The sequence below is a fragment of the Hyla sarda genome, chromosome 3, assembly GCF_029499605.1.
Source record: "Hyla sarda isolate aHylSar1 chromosome 3, aHylSar1.hap1, whole genome shotgun sequence".
Lineage (NCBI taxonomy): Eukaryota > Metazoa > Chordata > Amphibia > Anura > Hylidae > Hyla > Hyla sarda.
Window position 1 is genome coordinate 391,555,178 of NC_079191.1, and position 27,605 is coordinate 391,582,782.

The 27,605-nt window shown below is 43.2% G+C and overlaps 1 protein-coding gene across 13 annotated transcripts in view; it reads left to right on the plus strand.

The window, feature by feature from the left end:
- Positions 1-27,605, plus strand: part of WDPCP (WD repeat containing planar cell polarity effector) — a 361,777-nt gene that overhangs the window by 41,315 nt on the left and 292,857 nt on the right. For 6 of the 13 annotated variants that reach the window (XR_008891607.1, XR_008891606.1, XM_056567996.1 and 3 more), the window contains exons 1-2: positions 14,538-14,666; positions 15,502-15,562. Coding sequence is in view for 11 of the 13 variants with exons in the window: in XM_056567996.1 (XP_056423971.1) it covers positions 14,652-14,666; positions 15,502-15,562 (76 nt within the window). In the remaining 2 variants the exon portion in view is untranslated. Of the gene's footprint in view, positions 1-14,535; positions 14,667-15,501; positions 15,563-27,605 lie in introns of those variants that run through there. The other 7 variants (XM_056567997.1, XM_056567990.1, XM_056567998.1 and 4 more) reach the window with 3 other exon arrangements.

Consider the following 27,605-nt stretch of genomic DNA (forward strand, 5'->3'; position numbering starts at 1 on the left):
ATTTTTTCAAAGGTCTTCGTTAACAATTTTGTTCAGTTTCTCTTCTGCATGTTTTGACCTATGAAGTCATATGTTAGTACTCAGTGGAGCAGCCTGACATTTTGGTCTCCAGCCCTTACCTCTCCTCCCCTGAATGGTATTCTCACAGACTTACACAGGTATTCTAACAGAGCAAAGGTCAAACAGCTCTTCTGATGGATTTCACACTGAACATGAATATGCAGGCCACAGAAGAGAAACTGATTAAGGGATACATTTACACAGGTTGGATATGCATCTGATATTCTACAACAGAACCTACTGCACCAACATTTTGGTACTGATTATGTTAATCACCCTGCAGGATTTCCAATCCGGCTGAAAAATTCGAAAATTCTGTTGCAGCAGACTCCCATTTTTTCAATGGGACTCTGCTGCACTGTGACATGACAGAATTTCCATCACAGAAACATCTGCATCAGAAATCCCAATTTCAGCCTCTGCAGAAAGAATTGACATGTCACTTTTTTTCAGACGAATCCGCTTGGAAATGCATTAACGTCTATGGAGAAGGCGCATTTCCGAGCAGTCCAGAGCGTTCTGGCGGTGCCGGCTTGCCACTCTGCGTAATGTCTGCCGGAAATTTTTCGCCGTGTGAACATAGCCTTAATGTTGCAAAATCCTCAGCAACTGCCGATTTAGTGCAGATTTTGATTTCCCCATTGGAGTCAGTAAAATCTGTCATGCATGACAACTTGTGTGTGGATTTTGTATGGGTGAGAGCTCTACATATCCCATCCTCTTTGCTATCTATCTTATTACTTTGTGGATTTTCGTACAAGAGTCCGATTTGAAAAATCTGCAATGTACCTGCTGTTTGTGAACATACCCTGAGGGTACTGTCCCACCTAGCGCTTAAATCTGCTGCGCAGAGGGAAATTCACTGCGTATTGTCTGAAGAGCATACACACAAGGTTACCCAGCGGCAGCCCTGTGTGTTCAGTGAGGTTCGGAGGCGCTGACTCGACTGTAATGCGCGGCCCTCTAAACCTCACTGCACATCGGGCTGCAGCAGGAAGCCCTGTGCGTATGCTCATCAGAGAATACACAGATTGTGTGCAGTGTGAAATATGCTGCGTAAGCGCTACGTGGGACCATACCCTTAAAACATACCTCTGATGATGGTTTTTAAGACCGAGACCGTGGTGGTTAGTTCCATAAACTTGCATGACACTTCTGGCAAATGTATCTCCTGATTGTGACCTTGGGGCAAGCTCTGATGTTGCTTCAAAATTTAAAGAGATATCCTGCCCCAGGCCCATCATTGGAGCTATGCTTTAATCTTCTACCAGGAAATGAGATTGGCTGCAACACGGAATGTACCAAATGATCCAGAACAACAAGGTTCAATATCAGATCGGTGTGGGTTTGACTCCCAGCACCCCCTTCTGGGCACAGTTCTGTATTTTTGTGCCTAGTATGGAAGTTTTTTAGTTAATATAATTGAGCCATAAAGCCTGGTAAACAATGAAGGGACATGGTACTGGCTGGAGTTGATCTGTGAGTGCTGGGAGTCTAATATGGATCAGCCATCAGTGTAAAAGTCCTGGAGAACTCCTGGATGTACTAATGTTTTTCACTCTGTTTTTTACACAGTATTTGGTGATATGAGTTCTTATGGGTTATTTTTTCCTCATGATATTAAATGATACGACTAACTTTTTAATAAATCGTAATATATTCTCGATCGCCATTTTCTCAAATGGGAAATTCATTTAAACTGTTGACACACGAGAAGAAAGGAACCTTATTAAGGAGCGAGTCTTCTATTTAAGAATTATCAGAATAATTATGACAATCTAATCCAATGATATGTGATCTAAGTTAAGAAAAACACCTCCAAATGAGGGCGAATTATGAGCCGAACATCACGCCGATTGGCTTCCCTGATTTATCTGTGACTCGCCATCAGGCCGGTGTAATTAAAGTGTAATCAGTGTGATACTAATTACTGGTGGAGGAGGGGAGCGCTCCAGGGAAAGGGGAGGCTGGAGAGTCCTGGAGAGATGCTCGCTGGATTGGACATGAGTGGGGAGTTTAATGCAGTTTGCTTTACCATTTTAAAGGGCCACAAAACGATAAAAGAAAAGTTGACTTTAATAACCGGACAATTAATATGTAAAATAATATATTTCACATGCAACTCGATGGTCCACATTATATTAAATGGATTTACTATACGACATATAGAATACTGGGTCTATAAAACAGGGAAACTGTGTCCCTCTGAAGTTTTGATTGGTGATCCTTCTTTGCCAGTCAGCAGAGAGAGATTATTTGACCAACTCCCCTATTAGGGCCTATGTACACCAGTAATAATCTGCTCAGGAATCCGATAATCTGTTTGCAGCGGAATCCAATTAATCCTAATGGAATTCTGCTGCCCAGTGCACACTACGGAAGTTACATAGTGGAATTTTCGATGCAGATTTGGATTCTGACAAAAGAACGAACAACATGTTGATTCTGTCAGTTGGATTTGCTTGAAAAAAAGCCCATTAGTCAATAGGAATTTTTTTTTCTGTTGCTTAGTTCTATGATAAAATTGTGCACAAAATAAGCACTGATTCCAGACTGATTTACTCAGTGAGCATGATCCCGTAGGCCCCTTCCTTCTCAAAATCGGTGTGGGTCCAAGTGGTTTAACCTTCTAAAGTCATAACGTAATGGCATATCCTAGCAATCTCTGTTTCTCTGTTATCCTTTACAATTATTTGTGAATAAATTGACAAATGGGTGTTACCATTCCCCCTTGTCAAAGAGGTTTGTCTGTACATTCAGACATTGTACAGTTTTTGCTGACAGTGTTAGACTGTGCAGGGAAGCACACCTTTTTTCAGGTATCTACAGAATTAAACAGATCAGAAGAGAAAACAATATATCTTTAAAGTGTTCCTAACATGTAAGAACTTTTGATCAGTGGGGGTATGCCAAGACAAAATGAAATGGCAACTAAATGCTATGCCCTTCATTTCTGCTCAGCTCTCATTGGAAATCCCTGCAAGTGGTGTAAAGATTCATTAAAAGTCCCACACGTTTTACACACAGCTGACTGGGAAAGTAGTGGACTCATATGTACTAATATAAACTGTAGTGGATTAAAATGTACATATATACAGGGTGGGCCATTTATATGGATACACCTTAATAAAATGGGAATGGTTGGTGATATTAACTTCCTGTTTGTGGCACGTTAGTATATGTGAGGGGGGAAACTTTTCAAGATGGGTGGTGACCATGGCAGCCATTTTGAAGTTGGCCATTTTGAATCCAACTTTTGTTTTTTCAATAGGAAGAGGGTCATGTGACACATCAAACTTATTGGGAATTTCACAAGAAAAACAATGATGTGCTTGGTTTTAACGTAACTTTATTCTTTCATGAGTTATTTACAAGTTTCTGACCACTTATAAAATGTGTACAATGTGCTGCCCATTGTGTTGGATTGTCAATGCAACCCTCTTCTCCCACTCTTCACACACTGATAGCAACACCACAGGAGAAATGCTAGCACAGGCTTCCAGTATCCGTAGTTTTAGGTGCTGCAGAATGGGTTAAACAAAAATTGGAACACGACCCCCAGTTTACGCAGAAGATTTTGTTCAGTGATGAGGCAAACTTTTATGTGAATGGTGAAGTTAACAAACAAAACCACCGTTATTGGTCTGACACTAACCCACATTGGATAGATCCATCCAAGACTGTTGGAACACAAAAATTGATGGTATGGTGTGGTATATGGGGTACAAAGATAGTGGGGCCATTCTTCATCAATGGAAACCTCAAGACCACTGGATATGCGAAATTGCTACATAATGATGTGTTTCCCTCTTCATGCACTGAAGCTGGCACGTTCCCTTGAGTTTTTCCAGCAAGATGGTGCACTACCACATTATGGGTGTCAGGTCCGAGCAGTTTCCTGGAAAGTGGATTGGTCGTCGTGGGCCAGTTGAATGGCCCCCAAGGTCTCCCAATCTGACCCCCTTAGACTTTTATCTTTGGGGTCATCAGAAGGCAATTGTCTATGCTGTGAAGATACGAGATGTGTAGCAGCTGAAACTACGGATACTGGAAGCCTGTGCTAGCATTTCTCCTGCAGTGTATATAGTAGTATATAGCAGTGTGTATGGATACTGGAAGCCTGTGCTAGCATTTCTCCTGCTGTGTTGCTATCAGTGTGTGAAGAGTGGGAGAAGAGGGTTGCATTGACAATCCAACACAATGGGCAGCACATTGAACACATTTTATAAGTGGTCAGAAACTTGTAAATAACTCATGAAAGAATAACGTTACATTAAAACCAAGCACATCATTGTTTATCTTGTGAAATTCCCAATAAGTTTGATGTGTCACATGACCATCTCTCTATTGAAAAAAACTAAAGTTGGATTCAAAATGGCCGACTTCAAAATGGCCGCCATGGTCACCACCCATCTTGAAAAGTTTCCCCCTCACATATACTAATGTGCCACAAACAGGAAGTTAATATCACCAACCATTCCCATTTTATTAAGGTGTATCCATATAAATGGCCCACCCTGTATATATATATATATATATATATATATATATATATATATATATATATGTAGTAAATTTGAGTAGCCGTATTAGTCCAGTGATGGAAATCATAAAATGTTGCAGTATCTTGTAATACCTTTTTTATTGGACTAACAGAATTTTGTAGAGACAAGCTTTCGGGATTCCTCCCTTTATCAAGTCCAAAGCAAATCTAAGCTCACAAGCAGAAGACACAGGTTACATCTCACAAATATGCAGGGGTTAAGACAATAGATGTGGAGAATTCACACTAAGATGGGCCATAAATTGTCCTGTTATAGGAACATAGACTAAGTAGATAAGGATGAGAAAAAGGGGGAGGGAGGGGGGAGCAGGGGAGAGACTGGTAATAAGCAGGACAAAGGGAGATGCAAAAGAGAATCCAGTACAGTACAGTACAGGTTATAAGAAATTTTGATAATGAGATAAGAAGCTCAAATCCACATTGAGTCCCCTGTTTTTCGAGTCAAAAAACAGTATCATTTTGGCTTCAAATGTCTTTCTCTCTTGTGTGTTTTTGAAGTTCCCTCTCAGCATCTTGATTGTAAGGTCATGTATGGAGGGGCCTGATTGGGTAAAATGGTGTCCAGCTGGGGTGCAGTAGTCATTTTCTTTATGGCGGTTGATGGAATGTCTGTGTAGGTTCATCCTTTCGTTGAGTTTCCGTCCGGTTTCCCCAATATAGCATCCCATGTCACACTTGGTGCATTGTATCATGTAGACCACATTTGGGGATGTACTAGATACAGCTGGGAGTGTCCTGGTGGGGTCTACCCCCTATATCTCAATCTTGTTATTGACCCAGCATGCGCTTTTGAGAAGGGTTAAGCTCTTCTGAGACTTTGAGGAGGTCCTTATCATTAGGAGCACTAGAAGCAACCGCCTGCTGAGGGACCTATAGCAATGACCACTTGTGTACATCAAAGCCCAGTAGGGCTAGGGTCTGTTCATCCCAATGGGGTCGTACCAGCCTTTATCCAGGTTGGGAGTTTGGTGTTCTGCAGTAGCTGTGCCTGTCTCTCAGAAAGGGGCATATCGCCTAAACGGATTTTAAGCCCTTGTCTGCGGAAACGGCCCGTTACAATTGGTCCTTTAAAGAAATAAAACGTATGAAACATTTATGCTTCTAACGTAACGTTTACGTTTTCTTGCAGACTGTGTACCAAGCTGAAATACAATAATAGCTATCATGCCCCCTCCCGTAGGCTTGCATTGAGGGGCGGAGCGTGACGTCACACGGGGGCGGAGGCATGACGTCACACGCCGCCGGCCCTGCGGTCGACCGTAATCAGTCCCGGAGCGAACACGCTCCGGGGACTGATTACAAACGGGGTGCCGCGTGCATGATCACGGGCGTCCCCAGCTGCGGGACTCCCGCAATCAGGCATCTTATCCCCTATCCTTTGGATAGGGGATAAGATGTGTAAGCACCGGAGTACCCCTTTAACATTCAGTGATTACATATCCTTTTCCTTTCATGTGTTTGAGGATGTTTCACGAAGCCAGAGAGTTCGATTATTACACAAATATGACTGAAACCTATGTCCATTTGCTAAAAAGTAAAAAAAAAAGTTGTGTGAACATTGGTGATTCCATGATCCTGTCATTTTTGCCATGGGTGGTATCTGACCTCTCACCCTGCTTCGATAAGTCATCCTTCCCTGAGATCACAGTTTCAATGAACAAATGGGGAGAGTTTCTAGTCTTGGTCCTTGCAGTAACCCATAAGTTCTTACATGACTATCTAGCACAGAGAGTATAAAAAAGAAAGTTGCAACAGCTCTCTAGGTCAAAAAATGGAGGCTCTTAGCGCACTTTTTGATCAATCCCCCCCCCATCCACCACGCGGAGGTGGCCTCATATCGGATGGGACCCTAACATAACTTACCTCTGCTGTGCATATAGCCTCTGACTGTGTGACATGTTGGATCAGCCATTGACTAAACCACCTCCAGTCTGAGAGGGGTGGGGTGCACGGCTAAAGAGGGTGCCACACCCCCCAACTTACAAAGTAAAAACTAAAGGAAAAATAGCCAGCACAACAACCTAATACACAGGTGCCCGCTGCTGTGGCAAATACAAAATGTATAAAAAAGAAAGTTGCAACAGCACTCTAGGTCAAAAAATGGAGGCTCTTAGCGCACTTTTTGATCAAAATGTGTCCCCCCCCCATCCACCACGCGGAGGTGGCCTCATATCGGATGGGACCCTAACATGATAACTCACCTCTGCTGTGCATATAGTCTCTGACTGTGTGACATGTTGGATCAGCCATTGACTAAACCACCTCCAGTCTGAGACTGAGACTTTTGATCAAAAAGTGCGCTAAGAGCCTCCATTTTTTTACCTAGAGTGCTGTTGCAACTTTCTTTTTTTATACATTTTGTATTTGCCACAGCAGCGGGCACCTGTGTATTAGGTTGTTGTGCTGGCTATTTTTCCTTTTCTTTTTATCTAGCACAGAGAGCCAACGTGAGCTACAGACTTTGTACATACTTAAAACATACTCATTTTCAGACCTGTGTATACACAGAGCATCGGGGGACTGTCTGAATTTGGAAATTAAGGAACCCAGAGAATAGAGGGAAGTAGGTGATGTGGAACAGTTGAAACAAAATTTGTATTTGATGTATTTACATTTTTTTGTGGCGTTGCATCAGACCAGTACATAACACACTGTAAAACCTTTTATAAGATTCCATGTCTCCTGAGATTATCTGACACAGGCACATACAAGATGTTCTTAAGCTGTTTGTAGCCAATGGCCATGGAAGAGCGTAGAACATCAGTCCCCTGGTAAACATTGCTGTGTGAACACTCCTGTTGCTGTGTTTGCTTACTTGACAGATCAACTCTCTTTGAGGTTATGAATATTTGTATTGTTTCTGTTTTTTAAGGACACTATTTTTTTGTTTTAAGAAATTGCCTGCATATGTAATTTGTTAAATATTTCACCATACACTTTATTGTAACATTTGGCTGCAGCATTTATTGCCCAAAATAGCACAAGTACTGCTAATAATGATCATGACTAACCAGCAGCAGAGAGAATTACAGCAAGAAAAGGGTTATATTACAAAAGCAGCTTTGGTATAAGCAGCGATCTGCTGCTGATAATGATGGGAGGGAGAAAAGGGGCATTACATTCTGGGAATTACATTCAAGGAACATAACAAGGGGTACAGTGAGCCTTAACACCCCACAGGTGTTTGACGACTTTTCGATAAAGTCAGATGTGTAAATGACATTTTTTTCCTCAAAATTTACCATTTTTACAAGAGGTATTAGGAGAAAATGTCCCCAAAATTTGTAACCCAATTTCTCTGGAGTAAGGAAATATCTCATATGTGTATGTCAAGTGTTCGGCGGGCGCAGTAGAGGGCTCAGAAGGGTAGGAGCGACAATGGGATTTTGGAGAGTGAGCTTTTCTGAAATGGTTTTTGGGGGGCATGTCGCATTTAGGAAGCCCCTATGGTGCCAGAAACCCCCCACATGGCATACTATTTAGGAAACTATACTCCTCAAGGAACGCAACAAGGGGTACAGTGAGCCTTAACACCCCACAGGTGTTTGACGACTTTTTGTTAAAGTTGGATGTGTAAATGAATTTTTTTTCACTAAAATGTAAGTTTTCCCCCAAATTTGACATTTTTACAAGGGGTAATAGGAGAAAATGCACCCCAAAATTTGTAACCCCATCTCTTCTGAGCATGGAAATACCCCATGTTAGGGGGTAAAATGCTTTGCGGGCGAACTACAATGCTCAGAAAAGAAGGAGTCACATTTGGCTTTTGGAAAGCAAATTTTGCTGAAATGGTTTATGGGGGGCATGTCGCATTTAGGAAGCCCCTATGGTGCCAGAAAATCCCCACATGGCATACTATTTTGGAAACTACACCCCTCAAGGAACATAACAAGGGGTACAGTGAGCCTTAACACCCCACAGGTGTTTGACGACTTTTTGTTAAAGTCGGATGTTTAAATGACATTTTTTTCCTCAAAATTTACCATTTTTACAAGAGGTATTAGGAGAAAATGTCCCCAACATTTGTAACCCCATTTCTTCTGAGTATGGAAATACCCCATATGTGGATGTAAAGGGCTCTGTGGGCAAACTGCAATGCTCAAAATTAGGGATGCACCGATATATCGGCGGCCGATACATATCGGCCAAAAATAGCTATTTCGGCAAAATGCCGAAACAACTAAAAATCTGCCGATAATGACCCACCTCCCCTGCCCGCCCACAGCACAAGTTACAAACACTGCCAGTGGCAGAGGCACTCGTGGGAGGTGCAGGGGGGGCCGGCCGCAACATCTGGGGGGGGGGGGGTGTTGCGCTCTCCGGGATAGGATTAGGAATACTTCTTTTTATGTGCCCGGACCGGCTCCCGTGTGTGGCTGCAGGCGGGGGCCGGCCAGCGCATATAAAAACTAATACTGTATACTAAAAACCAGGGGGCCTCCAGCTGTTGTGAAACTACAACTCCCAGCATGCCCGGACCGGCAAAAATCTTTTCGGGACATAAGGATGTCCGGCGGTCACTCACCATTCCCCGGCGTCCTCCTGCGATCCTCCTTCGGTCCTTCGCTTCTCCGCCTCTATGGTTGTACGCACGGGACGTCACTGACGTCCCGTGCGTACAACCATAGAGACGCAGGAGGACCGCAGGTTCGTCGCAGGAGAACGCACGTCGGCCGGGGCCTGGTAAGTGACCGTGTCATCTTCTTCAGTGTTCCGGTCATCGCTCCTCCGGTCCCGGCACCGGCACCTACTGCTATGGTCCATGGGCCATAGCAGTAGATGTGACCCCGGGCCGGAAGAGCGGTTACCGGATCACTGTGGGGGCAGCAGTACAGACATACAGCCTCCAGCCGTACACTGTATATGGCTGGAAGCTGTATGTCTGTGGGGTGGGGGAACTGCTGACCTAATGTGGGGGGGAGCTGCCTACAAATGTGTGTGTGTGTGGGGGGGGGAGCTGCCTAATATTGTGTGGGGGGGGGGGAGCTGCCTAATATTGTGTGGGGGGGGAGCTGCCTAATATTGTGTGGGGAGGGGGAGCTGCCTAATATTGTGGGGGGGGGGGGAGCTGCCTAATATTGTGGGGGGGGAGCTGCCTGATATTGTGGGGGGGGGGGGAGCTGCCTAATATTGTGTGGGGAGGGGGAGCTGCCTAATATTGTGGGGGGGGGGGAGCTGCCTAATATTGTGGGGGGGGGGAGCTGCCTGATATTGTGGGGGGGGGGGAGCTGCCTACAAATGTGGGGGGAGCTGCCTAATATTGTTGGGGGGAGCTGCCTAATATTGTGTGGGAACTGCCTACTATTGTTGGGGGGAGCTGCCTACTATTGTGGGGGAAATGCTGACCTAATGTGAGGAACCTGCCTACTATTGTGGGGGAACTGCTGACCTAATGTGGGGGGAGCTGCCTAATATTGTTGGGGGGAGCTGCCTAATATTGTGTGGGAACTGCCTACTATTGTTGGGGGGAGCTGCCTACTATTGTGGGGAACCTGCCTACTATTGTGGGGGAAATGCTGACCTAATTTGGGAACCTGCCTACTGTTGTGGGGGAGCTGCCTACTATTGTGGGGGAGCTGCCTACTATTGTGGGGGAACTCCCGACCTAATGTGGGGGAGCTGGCAATCTAATGTGGGGGAATCTAATCTAATGAGCGGAGCACTGCATTTTACCAGAAGACGGGGAGAAGTCATTTTCGGTATCGGTATCGGTTTCGGCCGGACATTTTTTTTTTTTTTTTCGGTTTCGTTTCGGTTCTGAAATTTCCATTTCGGTGCACCTCTACTCAAAATAGAAGTAGCGCTGTTGGGCTTTGGAGAGAGAATTTGTTAGGAATGGAGGTCGGGGCCATGTGCATTTACAACGCCCCCATGCTACAAGAACAATGGACCCCCCCTCACGGAATGTACTAAGTGATGCAGTTAGCATTTACACCCTACTGGCCTTTGACAGACCTTTGGAACAACTGTTCAAAAAATCTTTCAGACACCTGTGGGGTGTAAAGTCTCACTGTACCCCTTGTTACATGCTTTGAGGGGTGTAGTTTCCAATATGGGGTCATATGTGGGGGGGAATCCACTGTTCTGGCACTATGGGGGCTTGGTAAATGCACATGGCCTTCAATTCCAGACACATTGTCTCTCCAAAAGCCCAATGGTGCTCCTTCTCTTCTGAGCCCTGTAGTCCGCCCGCAGAGCACTTAACATCCACATATGGAGTATTTCCATACTCAGAAGAGATGGTGTTACAAATTTTGGGGGGCTTTTTTCCTATTACCCCACTGTACCCCTTGTAACGTTCTGTGAGGGGAGTAGTTTCCAAAATGGGTGTTTTTTTTTTTTTTTTTTTTTTTTTTGCTTTTATGTCAGAACCGCTGTAAAGATCAGCCTCCCCTTTGCAAATCACCTCAAATGTACATGGTGCTCTCTCACTCCTGAGCCTTGTTGTGCACCCGCAGAGCATTTTACGTCCACATATGGGGTATTTCTGTACTCAAAAGAAATTGCGTTACAAATTTTGGGGGTCTTTTTTTCCTTTTAATTCTTGTGAAAATGAAAAGTGTGGGGCAACACCAGCATGTTAGTGTAAAAGATTTAATTATTTTTACAATAACATGCTGGAGTAGACCCCAAGTTTACCTTTTCATAAGGGGTAAAAGGAGAAAAAGCCCCCAAAAATTTGTAACACAATTTCTCCTGAGTACAAAAATACCCCATATGTGGCCCTAAACTGTTGCCTTGAAATACGACAGGGCTCCAAAATGAGAGAGCGCCATGCGCATTTGAGGCCTTAATAAGGGATTTGCATAGGGACTGACCCGGATGCAAGAATTAGACTTGCCTCCGATACCAAAAATACCCTATGGCAGGCTTTCCCAAACAGGGTGCCTCCAGCTGTTGCAAAACTCCCAGCATGCCTGGACAATCAATGGCTGCCCTGCAATACTGGGAGTTGTTTTGCAATAGCTGGAGGCTCTGTTTTGGAAACAGTGTCGTATGAGACATCTTTTTTTTTTTTTTTCTTTTGGGGGGGGGTGGAGGACTGTGTAGGGGTATATGTATATGTAGTGTTTTACCCTTTATTATGTGTTTAGTGTAGTGTTTTTAGGGTACATTCACATGGGCGGGAGTTTACAGCGAGTTTCCCGCTGGGAGTTTTAGCTGCAGCGTGAAACTCGCCGTAAACCCCCGCCCGTGTGAATGTACCCTGTACATTCATATGGTGGGGGGGGGGGGGGGCGGCAAACCTCCAACTGTTGCAAAACTACCACTACCAGCATGCCCTTTGGCAACAGCTGGAAGCGCACTGTTTGCAAAACACAGAGTTTGTTACTTAACTTAGTGTTTCGCAACCAGTGTGCCTCCAGCTGTTGCAAAACTACAACTCCCAGCATGTAGGGTCTATCAGTGCATGCTGGGAGTTGTAGTTTGCAACAGCTGAAGTTAGGTAACAAACTGTCATTGTTTTGCAACCAGTGTGCTTTCATCAGCAGGGGACCATTCTGATTGGTCCCCAGCCGCATAGTAGCATCGGTCAGCTGTTCAGAACAGCTGCGATAACGTTTATATCACCATGCCACCGGACATGGTGATATAAAATGTATTGTATGTTTATGAACGTCCATTTGCGTTAAGTGACAGGAAAAATGGCCGTTCGTAAGCGTCCATTGCGGAAAGGGGTTAATGGTAGTGTAGTCTGGGCGGAATTCCACAGGAATATTCCGCACGGACATTCCGCTGCAGCATAGTCCCATTGATTTCAATAGGATTCTGCTGCACTGTGCATGGCAGATGTTTCCGGTGTCTGCAGAAAGATTAGACTTGTCTATTCTTTCTGCGGATTCTGCTTGAAAATGCATTGCCCTCTATGAGATGGGGCATTTACGAGCGATCCTAGCGCCTGCCGTATCATTCAAATGTGCGGACTGTCCACCTGGAAAATATTTTCCGTCTGACATTCCACATATCTTAATACTTAGGATGAGCTTAAAAGAGTAAACATAGCCTTAGGATGAGCTTAAAAGAAATTACAAGCCAGACCTTTTCAACCAACTTCATTGTCTGACCTCACAAACGCTCTTCTGGATCAATGGGCAAAAATTTTCAAAGCCACATCTGAAATCTTGTAGAAAATCTTCCCAGAAGAGTGAAAGCTGTCATAACGCAAAGGCTGGGATTTCCTGCCTTTTTTCACAGAAAAAAACACCAGTGCAATTTCCTGCGTCTGACGTTTTTTTCTGTCATTTTTGCATTTGGGTGGAAATTGCATTTTTGGCTCATTCATATTTTACGACCAGAGTGGGATGGTTGCAGCCAATCCACGCTCTCAGAGGGAAATATGAATGAGTGATGTTCTGTTCTTATCACTGGCCGGAGAACAGTGCAGAGATGCAGTGTGATCTTTCCTTAACTGCAGGTACTACTACTCCCAACATGGAGCCCACTCTGCTCCATGCTGGAAGCTTTAGTACCTGCATTAATAGACAGATCGCAGCAAGTGTAACTTCTGATTGCGATCTGTTTATTAATGCAGGTACTACAGCTCCCAGCATGGAGCAGAGTGTGCTCCATGTTGGGAGTAGTAGTGCCTGCAGTTAAGGACCCATCACAGTGGGTGTCACTCCTGACAACTGCTGGGATCCTCCTGTATAATGTATAGAATAGATGCGTCCGTCTTCTCTTCTATGGTCCCCTGCACTGCCGTATATATACACCTATTCATATTCCCATAGAGAGTTGTGATTGGCCGGATGGTTCCAGCCAATCACATCTCTGTGGGAAATCTGAATAGGAGTATATATACGGCAGTGCAGGGGACCATAGAAGAGAAGCCGGCCGTATCTATAAATTATACAGAAGGATCGCAACAGACCCGAAGAGATCTGTCAAGTAGTAAAGGTACTACTACTCCCATCATGGCACAGTGTGGGAGTAGTAGTACTACCTAAAAAATTTAAAAACTAAAGAATAAAAAGTTAAAAACGCACACACACTACGTTTTTATTATTGTTGGCTAAATTTTTAATGCCCTGCCCGCCCACATAAATTGATCCCTGTTTAAAAATGTATAAAAATTTTATTATAAAAAAGATACATTTCATTAAATATAATTTTTTTCCATTTTTTTAATGATTTTTTTTTAATGGTACCCTACAACATTTTATTAAAGGTATCTCCATCCCTTTTTTGAATCGATTAAGTCCAAAAAAGAATAAAAACCGCCTGCAAAAATGCCAAAGTTAAAACCCACAATGGTATTTTTCTTGCCCTTTTTTTACTCCCTTAGACTTCTATGATTTTGCCATGATTTCAGGGAAAAAAGCCCCATAGGCTCAACATGCTGCGATTTTGCATAACCGCCAAGGAGCTGAAAAAGAGTGAAAAAATGGCAAACTGAAAAACGCAAAGTGGAAAAAGAATTTCGTTTTTTTTTCATTGATTTACAGTTAACATCTGGCCGCAGCGTTTTTTGGCTGATGTTAACTGATGTTAACTGTTTTTTGACCACCCTTTCTCACAGGTGATGTTTTAAATTGTATATAGATCCAGCATGTCACCCAGTCAGAGGCTATATGCCCAGCACAGGTGAGTTGGTATCTGAGTGTTAGGCTCAGAATGTGTGTTAGGGTCCCATCCTAAATGAGGCCACCTCCCCGTGGCAGATGGGGGACACGTTTTTTGATCAAAAAGGTGCGCTGAGAGCCTCAATTTTTTTGACCAATGTGTGCTGCTGCAATCTTCTTTTTTGTATACTCTGTATCTGCCACAGCAGTGTGCACCCGTGTATTAGGTTGTTGTGCTGGCTATTCTTCTTTTTGCTTATATTCTCCATCTGATTCAATTTTTTCAATCCAAGCACAGGCAGATCGCACTTGGAGAAGGCGTTAGCAAAGGGGCTTGGCCTTGTTTATTGCAAGAGCGCATAGGCCTGAGTAAGTGGCTTGGATAGGTCCACAGTGCCCAAGAGCAGCTGTACCTTAGAAAATTCAGACGTTACAAGAAGTGAATTAAAAAGTGCCATAATCGCATGCCTCAGATGAAGGTACTGGAAAAAGGAAGGGGAACATTTAATTTAGATTGCATATCAACAAAGGACAGAAGGGTATGATCCTCTCAAGCAAGTGCACCATAAATTTAACACCATGTCTACTCCAGAAACTGGCAGACGGTAAATCAAACAATTGGGGCAGATGAGGGTTTTCCCATAACGGGGCCCTCAGGGAAACCACAGGCTGAGGAAAACGCTTAGACACCACAGACCAAACACCAGCCACAGTTATTGCTGCAGCATTGTTTTCAGTGGATTCTGCTGCACTGTGCACACGGTGAAATCCTGATTCCGGAGTCCGTAGAAAGAATAGACATGTTTATTCTTTCTGTGGAGCCTGTATGGAAATGCATTGCCGTCTAGGTTCTGCCGGCACTCCACTGTCTGCGGACATTCGCCCGTATGAACATAGCCTAAAGGGGGTACCTGCTCCATATTAATTCTTTTGGGTTTAGAATGGGATGTCTGGAGATCTCCTGTAGGTGTACTATGTATATCTCTTTGTGTATTTGTTTTCCATATTGTGTATATTTCCTACTTACTCTGTTTGTGTATGTTAGTTCAAATGTATATAATAGGAGATAATGCTCTATAATTTAGTCCTTTGTGCGGCTTGCAGTGATCCCACCATTCCATGTAAAGGTTTTCTTTCTCCTTCCTTCCTATGAATGTCCAGGAAAGATTTTTTCTCATTGATTTGTGGCCGGTTGTAGCTGATGCCTCCGGTCCAGGCCCTGTATGGATGTGTATGCTGTGATAGCTGATAATAAGGGCCATTCATTTGCACATGTTGTTCCTTTCTTTGATCAAACCTATTTCTCTTTCACAGATGTCTTTCTGCCTGACTGAGCTGTACCTGTGGTCTCTGAAGAATACCTTGCATGTTGGAGGTAAATCTGTTTTATTGAAGTTCTATTTTAGTACATCTGTGGAACCCCAGTGCTACATAAAGCGCCTGTAATGTAAAATATTAGTTCTGCAATGTATTACAGCTATCTATTGAACAAAATAAAGTGTTTCTAGCTCTATCAACTAACTGGCCACACAATACTTACAAAAGTCTTCTCCTCACTAGTATTATTTTCTAGCTGGGGATTGTGAGATTTTGCTAAAACTTCTTTCATGTTTGTGATTTGTCTTTTTCCTTTAAATATTATCTGTCACCAGACAGAGCCTTATATTTTAGGGTATAAGGTGCCCTAATAAAGGGGAGCAGGGGGGTATAAAGCTTGTGTTATACTGCCCAACATCCCCATATGTCCATTGTAGGTTAAACGGGTTATACTAAGATTACAAGTTATCCCCCTGTACCAGTTTTTTCCATCCAGGGTTCCTCCAGCTGTTGCAAAGCTACAACTCCCAGCATGCCCGGACAGTGAAAGGCTTTCCGGGCTAGCTGGGAGTTGTAGATTTGCAACAGCTGGAAGCACCCTGGTTGGCCAACACTGCCCTATACAAAAGACGGGATAACTACATGAACATAGGCAGTCTGACCAGTAGGACCCCCACAGATCATGAGAACAAATGAATGGTGCACAGCCAATGTTTTAGTCACTCCCTCTAAACAATGTAACATAGAATGTGTCAGCAGATAAGAATCAGTTTTCCCATCTAGTCTGCCCAAATGTTGAGCGTGGCAATGTTCAAAACCCCCATAAAAATGGATATCCATGCTGCCACTCCATCGATTGATGGATAATTGTCCCCTGCTCTCGGGGTCCCTGCGTAGGACCTGGAGAAAGCGAATAGGAAATTTTGTATATACCGTAGGCTCAGGCTGTTGGAAAAAAATAAAAAATGAAAAAACGTATTCTCCTTTCTCGATCCCCGTCGCCGTTCTCACAAAGCCAGGGCCTCGTGTGCAGCACTTTTTTGGGTTGGGGTTGGCACAAGAAAAGGTCTGCTTAGCCAATTGCACATCGCAGTGGTGTCCCGCCTCAGCTGCTGATTGGCTGAGCAGACCATGCCTCACATTGTTCCTGACCCCAGAAAGTGCGGAGCAGCAGAAATCTGAAAATCTGTCTCCAAGTCAGAACATATTAGTATAAAGGTTCAGTGGGTTATGCAATTACTTTACCTTGTATAGGGATTTCTACTGTGCAGTGCTACAAAGCCAAGGGTTAACTTTAATTAAAAAGGTGACAGGTAAGCAGTATGTTACATTGTAGGGAAACAGCACTGTATTTTATTGAAGTTCTTTTGGAAAGGGAGAGGAAAAAAAAAGACATATGAGCCTCACAGTCTCTTTCTACGGGGTATGTTCACACTACTGAGATTCTACTAGCAGCACCCTCCTCTTGATTTCAAGTTCCGCTGCTCGGTTCACAAGGGGTAATCCTGTGAAAAACTAATTTTCTTTTTAAATCAACTGATGCCAGAAAGTTAAACAGATTTGTAAATTACTTCTATTTATCTTAACCCTTCCAGTATTTATCAGCTGCTGTATATACAGAGGAAGTTCTTTTCTTTTCTGTCTGACCACGGTGCTCTCTGCTGACACCTCTGTCTGTCTCAGGAACTGTCAAGAGCAGGATAGCTTTGCTATGGGGACTTGCTGCTACTCTTGGCAGTTCCTGAGACAGACAGAGGTGTCAGCAGAAAGCACTGTGGTCAGACAGAAAATACATTTAAAAAGAAAAGAACTTCACTGTAGCACCCCTTTATAGGGGTATTGCATTTTTAAATCAACTGGTGCCAGAAAGTTAAACAGATTTGTAAATTACTTCTATTAAAAAACCTTAATCCTTCCAGTACTTATCAGCTGCTGTAGGCTCCACAGAAAGTTCTTTTATTTTTGAATTTCCTATCTGCCTGACCACAGTACTCTCTGCTGACACCTCTGTCCATATCAGGAACTGTCCAGTGCAGGATAGGTTTTCTATGGGGATTTGTTCCTGCTCTGGACAGTTCCTGACATGGACAGAGGTGTCAGCTGAGAGCACTGTGGTCAGACAGAAAGGAAATTCAAAAATAAAAGAACTTCCTGTGGATCATACACCAGCTGATATATTTACTGGAAGGATTAAGATTTTTTTTAATAGAAGTAATTTACAAATCTGTTTCACCTTCTGGCAGTTGATAAAAAATATTTTCCAGTGGAGTACCCCTATAAGTTCTGTTGCAAGGCTTGGAAGATAGTACATGTTCAATCTTCCTCTGGAATCCACTAGGATAGCCCCTTTGTCAATAAAGAATACAGAAAAAAAGTTGTGGCACTCGCCATCTAGGGGAAGACTTCTTGCTTCTATATTACAAAAGAGCAACATGCAGCAGAGGTTCAATACAAAAAGACGACAGAGGGGATACTCTGCATGCACTTCCTCTGGCCACTGTTTCCTTAGTGTGAACTTTAGGATTATTATTTTACTAGCTGAGTACCCGGCGCTGCCCGGTATTTCCTACCTAATCCTTGTGGGGGAGGAAAAGCAAAGTCCTCATATCCTGACCGCAAATCCCCTCCTCTTATTCCGACCTTGTATCCCGTCCTAATATCCCATCCTCATATCCTGTCCTTATATTTTTTCCTCATATCCTGTCCCCATATCCCATCCTCATATCCTATCCCTATATCCTGACCTCATATCCCATCTTCATATCCTGCCCCCATATCCCGACCTCATTTCCCATATCCAGACCTCATATTCCGACCTCATATTCTGTCCTCATATCCCATCCTCATGTCCCATCCCCATATCCCAACCTCATATCTTGTCCTCACATCCTGTCCCCATATCCAAACTCATAACCCAACATCATATCCAGTCCCCATATCCCACCTCTTATCCCTTCCCAATATCCTGTTCTCAAGGGTGGGTGTGTCTTTTCAAGATGGGGCATGGAATGCGGGGAGGGTGTGGCTTGCCAGCCGGACTGATGCATTCATCAGGAGAAGCAGAGCGGAATTTGTGGAGTAAGGCACCAGAAGTCCTATATACTTGTATGGGACTTGAAACAAAAACCCAATCCTTCACATAAGGGGGAGATTAGGGTTAATTTAACTATTATATATCTTTATTTGACATATAAGTAACATGTGACCAAGTATTATCGAAATATTATGCTGGAACATACATTTCCCATAGAATTGCATTGGACTTTAAATAAAAACCCCGACCTTCGCAAATGAGGGTTGGTTAGGATTAAATTAAATATCCTATATTTTTAGTGGACATATAAGTAACATGTAACTGAGTATTATTGAAATATCTACAGGTGTTTGGAAGTTATGCAGTAACATATATTTCCCATAGACCTGTATGTGGCTTTAAACAAAAACCCCGACCATTGCAAATTGGGAGGGGTAAGCGTTAAATTACCTATCCTATGTTTGTTGTTGAAGACATAAAACACAAAGTGTTTCCTTGTGTGGAATCACCAAAATAGGTTGTGGTATGAGCTTGATTCGAAACTCGCTCACCTGGACCGGTTGTGCAGAATCCAGGCACAACACTTAAAGAGGCATGTGATGAATGGTCACCTGGTGCGGCTTCCCCCGCCGATACCATGAAATGGACAATGAAAGAAATGAAAGAGAACGAAAGCTTCGATCGCGCTGCTGGATGACTGGTTTGCAGAAGGACAACGTCAGAGGTATGAGACGTAGTTTTATCTTTTATTGTTGCAACACGTTTCTGGGTATTTAAAACCCTTTCATCAGGCATGGTACAACAACGAAAGGACTGAATCTTAATATCGATACATATTTTTTATTAATGAATAATTATCCTTAAACTGTTTTTTAACCATAAAATTATTCTATTTCTTATTTTTATTATAATTCTTTTGTATGTTAAATATATATATTTCCTTGCCTTATGATGTTCTCCTTGGATTTCTGATACGTCATTTCCGGTGATGAAGTAATTGTCTTTTGTGTATATAAGTCTACCTCCTTCGTTGTTGTATCATGCCTGATGAAAGTGTTTTAAATACCCAGAAGCGCGTTGCATGAATAAAAGATATAACTATTTTTCATACCTCTGACATTGTCCTTCTGCAAACCGGTCATGTTTGTTGTTGACATATATAAGTAACATGGGTGGCAAGTTTCATGGCAATATCTTCAGCCATTTGGAAGTTGTTACGCCGAGCGCTCCGGGTCCCCGCTCCTCCCCGGAGCGCTCGCAGCGTTCTCTCATTCGCAGCGCCCCGGTCAGACCTGCTGACCGGGTGCGCTGCGATATTACTCCCAGCCGGGATGCGATTCGCGATGCGGGACGTGCCCGCTCGCGATGCGCATCTCGGCTCCCGTACCTGACCCGTTCCCCGTCTGTGTTGTCCCGGCGCGCGCGGCCCCGCTCCTTAGGGCGCGCGCGCGCCGGGTCTCTGCGATTTAAAGGGCCGCTGCGCCACTGATTGGCGCAGCAGGCCTAATCAGTATTCTCACCTGTGCACTTTCTACTTATCCTCACTTCCCCTGCACTCCCTCGCCGGATCTTGTTGCCATTGTGCCAGTGAAAGCGTTCCCTTGTGTGTTCCTAGCCTGTGTTCCAGACCTCCTGCCGTTGCCCCTGACTACGATCCTTGCTGCCTGCCCTGACCTTCTGCTACGTCCGACCTTGCTCTTGTCTACTTCCTTGTACCGCGCCTATCTTCAGCAGTCAGAGAGGTTGAGCCGTTGCTGGTGGATACGACCTGGTTGCTACCGCCGCTGCAAGACCATCCCGCTTTGCGGCGGGCTCTGGTGAATACCAGTAGCAACTTAGAACCGGTCCACCAACACGGTCCACGCCAATCCCTCTCTGGCACAGAGGATCCACCTCCAGCCAGCCGAATCGTGACAGAAGTGATGCTGGAACATACATACATACACACATACACACATTTAAAATCATAACAAAAAATGCTTTCCAGTTTACAGCCAACCTAAGATAAGATATTTTTCACGCATTTACAGTTTAATTTTACAGTCCTTTTTTGCAATTTCTTTTTCATTTCTTTTTCAGTAGGGGAAAGTGTGGTATAGCAAAATGTGTAAACATCAGTAACAATATTTACAGTGGGATTTACCAACAAGTATTTTACAGAAATGTTTCCTAGAGCTTCTTCTGATCACAGCAAAATGGCAAAAGAAATGTGACTTGTTTACTATGCATGAACTTATCGTATGCAAAATTTTAATAGATACACTTAAGGCCCACATGCACATTAAAATAAACACACGTAAGAACCACATACACTTTAAAAAAGAGTTGACTAAACCTGGGAAGAGAAGGATTGTGCATGTTGGACTACCCAATCCTTTTGTTCTTGGAAAGCCACAACAAGAGGAGTCTGGCAGAACACATGCAAAAGTAAAATGGAAAATTAGAAAAAAACATTTCTGAAAATATGGTTAACAGTCAAACCAAGAATCTTTTATTGAAATGAATAATGATAGCAGTACAAAAGGCAAAAGTTAAATAGTAAAATGCCTCTTCAAGCATAAAATCACATAATAACAGATAAAACAGAGAACATGGAGGTTACATCATCTCGTAGTTTCGCACAGAAAGAATATATCACATATGCATGGAAAACAATACAGATACAGGTTAATGGCAGGATCGGTCGTCCCAAACAGTCACCTCAAGCACATATGATACCTAGGAAAATTCCCCGCCCCCCAGTTCAATATAGAGAAAGGCAATTCTGTATAGGTGGGCAATAAGAGGAGGCCTGCCATTCTTCCCATAATTTATCAAAATATTCTACCCTGTTCTCACGAATGGCAGACAGTTTTTCACAAAGCATAATAAAGTTAACTCTATCGATAACCTTCTGAAATGACAATAACGGGGATTTCCATTGGGCCGCAATATGTATCCTAGTAGCCATAAGAATGAATTGAGCCATTCGAAAGGTGCGGAATGGCATCCTACTGGGTCTGTTGCTTAAAAGACAAAAAGATGGGGAACTGGGCATGCGTTCACCAAATAAATCTACCAGGACCGTATGAACCCTTCTCCACAATTGTGCTACCGTAGGGCAGCTCCACCAAATATGATGCATAGAACCATTAGTCTGACATCCCCTGAAGCAAAGAGGAGACACCGATGGGTAAAGTGTGTGCAATCTAAAAGGGACCATATAGACTCTATGTAGGATTTTAATAGATGTCTCCATTAAGGAGACCTGCCAACTACCCTTACTAATAGCCGTGCAACAAGCATGCCATTGGGGCAAAGATAGGGTCACATGTAGGTCACGTTCCCAGGCTACCATGAAGCGCAGTTTAGTATCAGTAGGGGAGGCATTTAGATGAGCATAAATGCGAGAAAGCATGCCTGGCAACGTAGGACCATAAAGCAAGGCTGCTCCATAGAATGTAGTGTTCACCCTAAAGCCCTTAGGTCCCAAAGAGGAGTAATATGATAGGATTTGAAGGGCCCGTAAATATTCCCCAGGTGGGAGTGTATGTATAGAGCAGAGTTGTGTTATGGTGATCAATTGTTTACCCACCAGCAGGTCAGATAATTTAGTTAGTTTAGCAGAGCGCCACCAGGAATATAAGGCGGTGGAAATGCCAGGTTGAAAAGAGGGATTAGAAAGAAAGGGGAGGTATAGGGGATTGCAGACGGAATTTGAAGCGGACCAGACGCCAAAGAGACAAGGAAAACAGAGTGATTTGCGCCAAAGAGGAGAGAAGAGCTGAGACAGGACAAGAGGACCACATCAAGGCGGAAAAAGAGTAGGGAGAGATAAGGGATGCCTCCAACCCACCTATCTAGGGGCATTCTGTGTGGCGTGTGTGAGGGCCAATTGGGCTAGGCGAGCAGCATAGTAATATTTCAGCAGGTTGGGAACCGATAGACCACCCACCCTTTTATGATAATGCATAACAGTCTTATTAATGCGGGGTCGTCTACCATTCCAGATGTAATGGGAAATAGTGTGTTGAAGAGAGCATATGTCTTTTTTCACTACCGGGATGGGAAGGGAGCGGAACAAATACAGGATGCGTGGAAGAATAACCATTTTGTATACATTTATGCGACCTATCCACGAGATATGGGGTACTGTCCACTTAGTGAGATCCGCTCTAATAGAGCGAAATAGTGGAGGATAGTTCGCCGCATATAAAGTTTTAAGGGATGTAGTAAGATTAACACCTAGATAGGACAGGCCCTGGGAGGAATCATGAAATCCAAAATTTTATGAAATCAATTGACGTGTCATAGGTGGGACATTGCAATACATAACCTCCGATTTAGCCACATTCACCTTCAACCCCGACAGCCCAGCAAACCTATCCAAGAGGGTGAGTAAATTAGGTAAAGTAACTAAAGGATTCGTTAACGTCAGGAAAAGGTCATCTGCAAATAGACTAGTTTTATATTCCATCGAACCCACCACAAGGCCCTTAATGTCAACATTGTCTCTAATAGCAACCGCCAAGGGCTCCATCACGAGCGCAAAAAGCGCCGGTGAGAGGGGGCATCCCTGGCGCGTTCCCCTCCCTATAGATATAGATGAGGGTGAAGTGGAGGGCAGCTTCAAGTAGGCCGTTGGGGCCGAATAAATGCTACGCAACATGCTAACAAAGGGACCAGAAATGCCAAATTTTGACAGTACCTGAAACAGGTAGGGCCACGAGACCGTATCAAAGGCCTTTTCTATATCTAGCGCTAGGGCAAGCATGGGAGTTTTAGTTAAATCTGAATAGTTGATAAGGTTCAAGATCTTCCTAATATTATCTGGGGCTTGTCGGCTTGGAATAAATCCCACCTGGTCTTGGTGGACAAGAGAGGGCAAATAGGAATTAAGTCTAGAAGCAAGAATAGAAGTAAGTAGTTTAGAATCGACATTAAGAAGAGAGATAGGACGATAGTTAGAGGGTAGAGTGTGGTCCTTAGAGGGTTTAGGCAAGACAGTGATCAAAGCATCAAGAAATTCAGAGGGAGGTTTGGCGCCAGAAAAAAAGAGAGTTGAAAAAGGAAACAAGATGAGGAATTAGCAAAGAGGAAAAAGTTTTAAAGTAGGAGGCAGAAAATCCGTCCGGGCCGGGAGACTTGCCCAATTTAAGATGGTCAATGGCCCGTTCTACCTCCTCCACTGTGATGGGTCCGTTCAAGGCCTCCCAGTCCAAAGCAGATAAAGATGGGAGAGACAATTGAGAGAAAAAGGCATTGAAAGAAGCAGAATAATTGGGGGGAGAAGGAGGAGCCGAGTAGAGGTGAGAATAGAAGGAAGAAAAAGCCTCATAAATACGATCAGGGTGGGATGTGCAGAGGCCAGGTCTCAACTGAACACTATGCACCCGGTTAAACGAGGAAGTCTTCTTAAGCATAGCCGCGAGCAACCTGTCAGGTTTATTAGCCAACCTATAATAGGTTGCACCCGTCCACCTCAAAGCTTTCTCAACCTTAGTAGAAAGCAGGGCATCCAATTGCAACCTAGTGTCCGCAATAGACTTATAAAGATAGGGGGTAGGATCCTGCTGATGGGCAAAAACCAATCTAGACAATCTGGCTTCCAAGGCCGCCTGGACTCTAGACCTATCTCGCTTAATACCCGAGGCCGTAGAGATCAGGCGTCCGCGGATGTAAGCCTTATGGGCCAACCACGTCCAATGCTGAAAATATGTTTAAAATGAAAACTTGATTTATTCAATAGGTCATTTTCTGATGACACTTTCCATTTAACCCCTTAAGGACTCAGGGTTTTTCCATTTATGCACTTTAGTTTTTTTCCTCCTCACCTTTTAAAAATCATAATCCTTAAAATTTTGCACCTGCAGACCCATATGATGGCTTGTTTTTTGTGCCACCAAATCGACTTTGTAATAACATCAGTAATTTTACCCAAAAAAAAATAAAAATTATTGTGCAACGAAATTGAAGAAAAAATCCCATTTTGTATTTTTTTGGCGGGCTTCCGTGTTTACGCAGTACGTTTTTGGGTAAAAATTACACCTTATCTTCATTCTTATTCTGTAGGTCCATATGGTTAAAATGATATCCTACTTATAATAGGTTTAATTTGGTATTACTTCTGAAAAAAATCATAACTACATGTAGGAAAATTTATACGTTTAAAATTGTCATATTCTGAGCCCTATAACTTTTTTATTTTTCTGCGTACAGGGCTTATTTTTTGCGCTGTGATCGGAAGTTTTTATTGGTACCATTTTTGTTTTGATCGCACTTTTTGATCGCTTTTTATACATTTTTTTATGGTATAAATGACCAAAAATACTTGGACGTTGGAATTTTTTTGCACGTACGCCATTGACCGTTCGGTTAAATTAACGATATATATTTCTAGTTAGGACAATTACGCACGTGGCATTACCACATATGTTTATTTTTATGTTTATTTACAACTTTTTATTTATTTTTTTTAAATGGGGGGTGAATGGGGGGTGATTCAAACTTTTATTAGGGGAGGGGATAAATGATCTTTATTAACTTTTTTTTTTCACTTTTTTTTTACAATCTTATAGCCCCCATATGGACTATAACATAACACACACTGATCTCTTACACTGATCACTTCTATGCCATAGCATAGCATTGATCAATGTTATCGCCGCTTGACTGCTCCTGCCTGGATCTCGGGCACGGAGCAGTCATTCGGCGATCGGACAATGAGGAGGAAGGTAGGGACCCTCCTCGTGTCCATACAGCTGACCGGGACACTGCGGTTTCACCGTGGTGTTCCCGATCAGCCCGGGTAGCTGCCGGGTAGCATATTTTTTTTAACTTTAAAGGGTTAACAGAGCACGTCACTGCGTTCGGTGATGCGCGCTATTAGCCACAGGTCCCGACCAACCTGATATGACGCGAACCCTGCGTTATATCACGGGAGCGGGCGCAGGATGTACAGGTACGCCCTGCATCCTTAAGGAGTTAAAGGGGTACTCCGGTGGAATTTTTTTTTTTTAAATCAACTGTTGCCAGAAAGTTGTAAATTCTATTGCTTCTATTTAAAAATATTAATCCTTCCAGTACTTATCAGCTGCTGAGGAAGTTGTGTAGTTCTTTTAAGTCTGATCACAGGGCTCTCTGCTGACACCTCTGTCCGTGTCAGGAAATGTCCAGAGCAGGATAGGTTTGCTATGGGGATTTGCTCCTGTCAATGACCAACATGAACAATCATGCTAATGTCAGCCATTTAATTGCCGCAATAAATAGCGATCACAGCATTTATATGGTAAGTGATTGGTGCCTCTCCTATCCATGACCAATCGTCACCCCCAACAACGTTAAGCGCCGACTGGTTACTATGGCAGCTGAAGGCCTTTACTAGGCCACCTTTCTTGCCATAGTAACTGCTGATACAGTCCGCCTCAGCCAGACTGTATAAGCAGAGCACCAATCTAACAATTTTATGCTATAACCTATAGCATTGATCAGTTTAAGCAATCTAATGATTGCTTATAACAGTTCCCTAGAGGGACTTAAAAAATGTGTACATAATTTTTTCTTTTTTCCAAGTAACAATAGAAAAATCAAACATGTTGTATTGCTACATATGCAAACTATTAAAATATAACATTATTGATCATGCCCAGTGAACGGCATAAACAAAAATAAAAAAATTCTGAACGCCAGAATTTATGATTTTTGGTCACATTAGGTCTCAGAAGAAAAATAAAAAAGCCCTCCGTACTTCAACATGGTACCAATAAAAATACAGATCACAGCGCATAACATGTGCCCTCATACATCCCTGTAGACGGAAAAATAAAGTTAAAGTTTGTTGTTATTGGAGATCGGTAGGGGAAAGTGTGGTATAACAAAATGTGTAAACATCAGTAACAATATTAACAGTGTTATTTACCAACAATTGTTTTACAGAAATGTTTCCTAGAGCTTCTTCTGATCACAGCAAAATGGCAAAAAAACATGTGACTTTCACTGTAAAGTACACTGTAAAAGCAAAACCACGCAAAATTGTAATTTTTTTTTATTTCATCCCATAAATATTTTTTTTTATCAGTTTTGCAATATATATTTTGCTAGTGAAAGGTGTCACTACAAAGTTCAGTTAGTCCTGCAAAAAAAAAAAAAACCTTATATGGCTCTTTAGATAGAAAAATAAAAACAAATGCCTATTAGAAGCTGAGGAGAAAAAAAACTAAAAGCAATAATCCAAACTGACCTGATAAAAAGCTTAGGACACCAGGACTCTGCCAAACTTTGCCAAGCTCTACAGGTAAGATCAATGACTTCCAAATACCAAAATCAGGATAGAATGATAGGAAATAAGAAACATAAGAAAAATGTTACTATGATCCAAGCTGATCGCTAAATCCCTATGAAGGTTGATAAAAAAATACTCCTCCTGAACATCAGACCCGAGCAATCAAGGTACCACATCCCATACTCTAGCCTCAGCTAGTAGACTGCTGCCTAGCAACTGTTTTTATGTTTAGAACACAAGAGAATGTGATATAGCAGGAGGATTCCTGCTATACGGGTCAGTTGCCACTTGGTCACCTCGATCAGAGATATCCCTACAAACATATACCTCTGATGGAAATTGTGGGATGTAGTGTGAGGCGACATGCCAGTATTTCCCAACCCGAAGGCCAAACAAACGAAGGCTGTCCGGGCATCATGGGAGTTGTAGTTTTGCAACAGCTACAGGCACCCTGGTTGAGAAACACTGCTACATTGCCCTCACTTAATTTTAAAGGAGTACTCCGCCCCTAGACATCTTATCCCCTATCCAAAGTATAGGGGATAAGATGTCTGATCATTGGGGGGGGGGGGGGTCCCACAGCTGGGACCTCCGCAATCTCTGTGTAGCACCCGGCATTCGTTTACAACGCTGGGTGCCAGCGCCGGTGGTCGTGATGTCACGGTCACACCCCCTCGTGACATCACATCACGCCCCCTCAATGCAAGTCCCATAGACTTGCATTGAGGGGGCATGGCCATGACCTCACAAGGGGCGTGGACATGACCTCATGACCTCCACCACTCCAAGCATTCGGAACAAAATGTT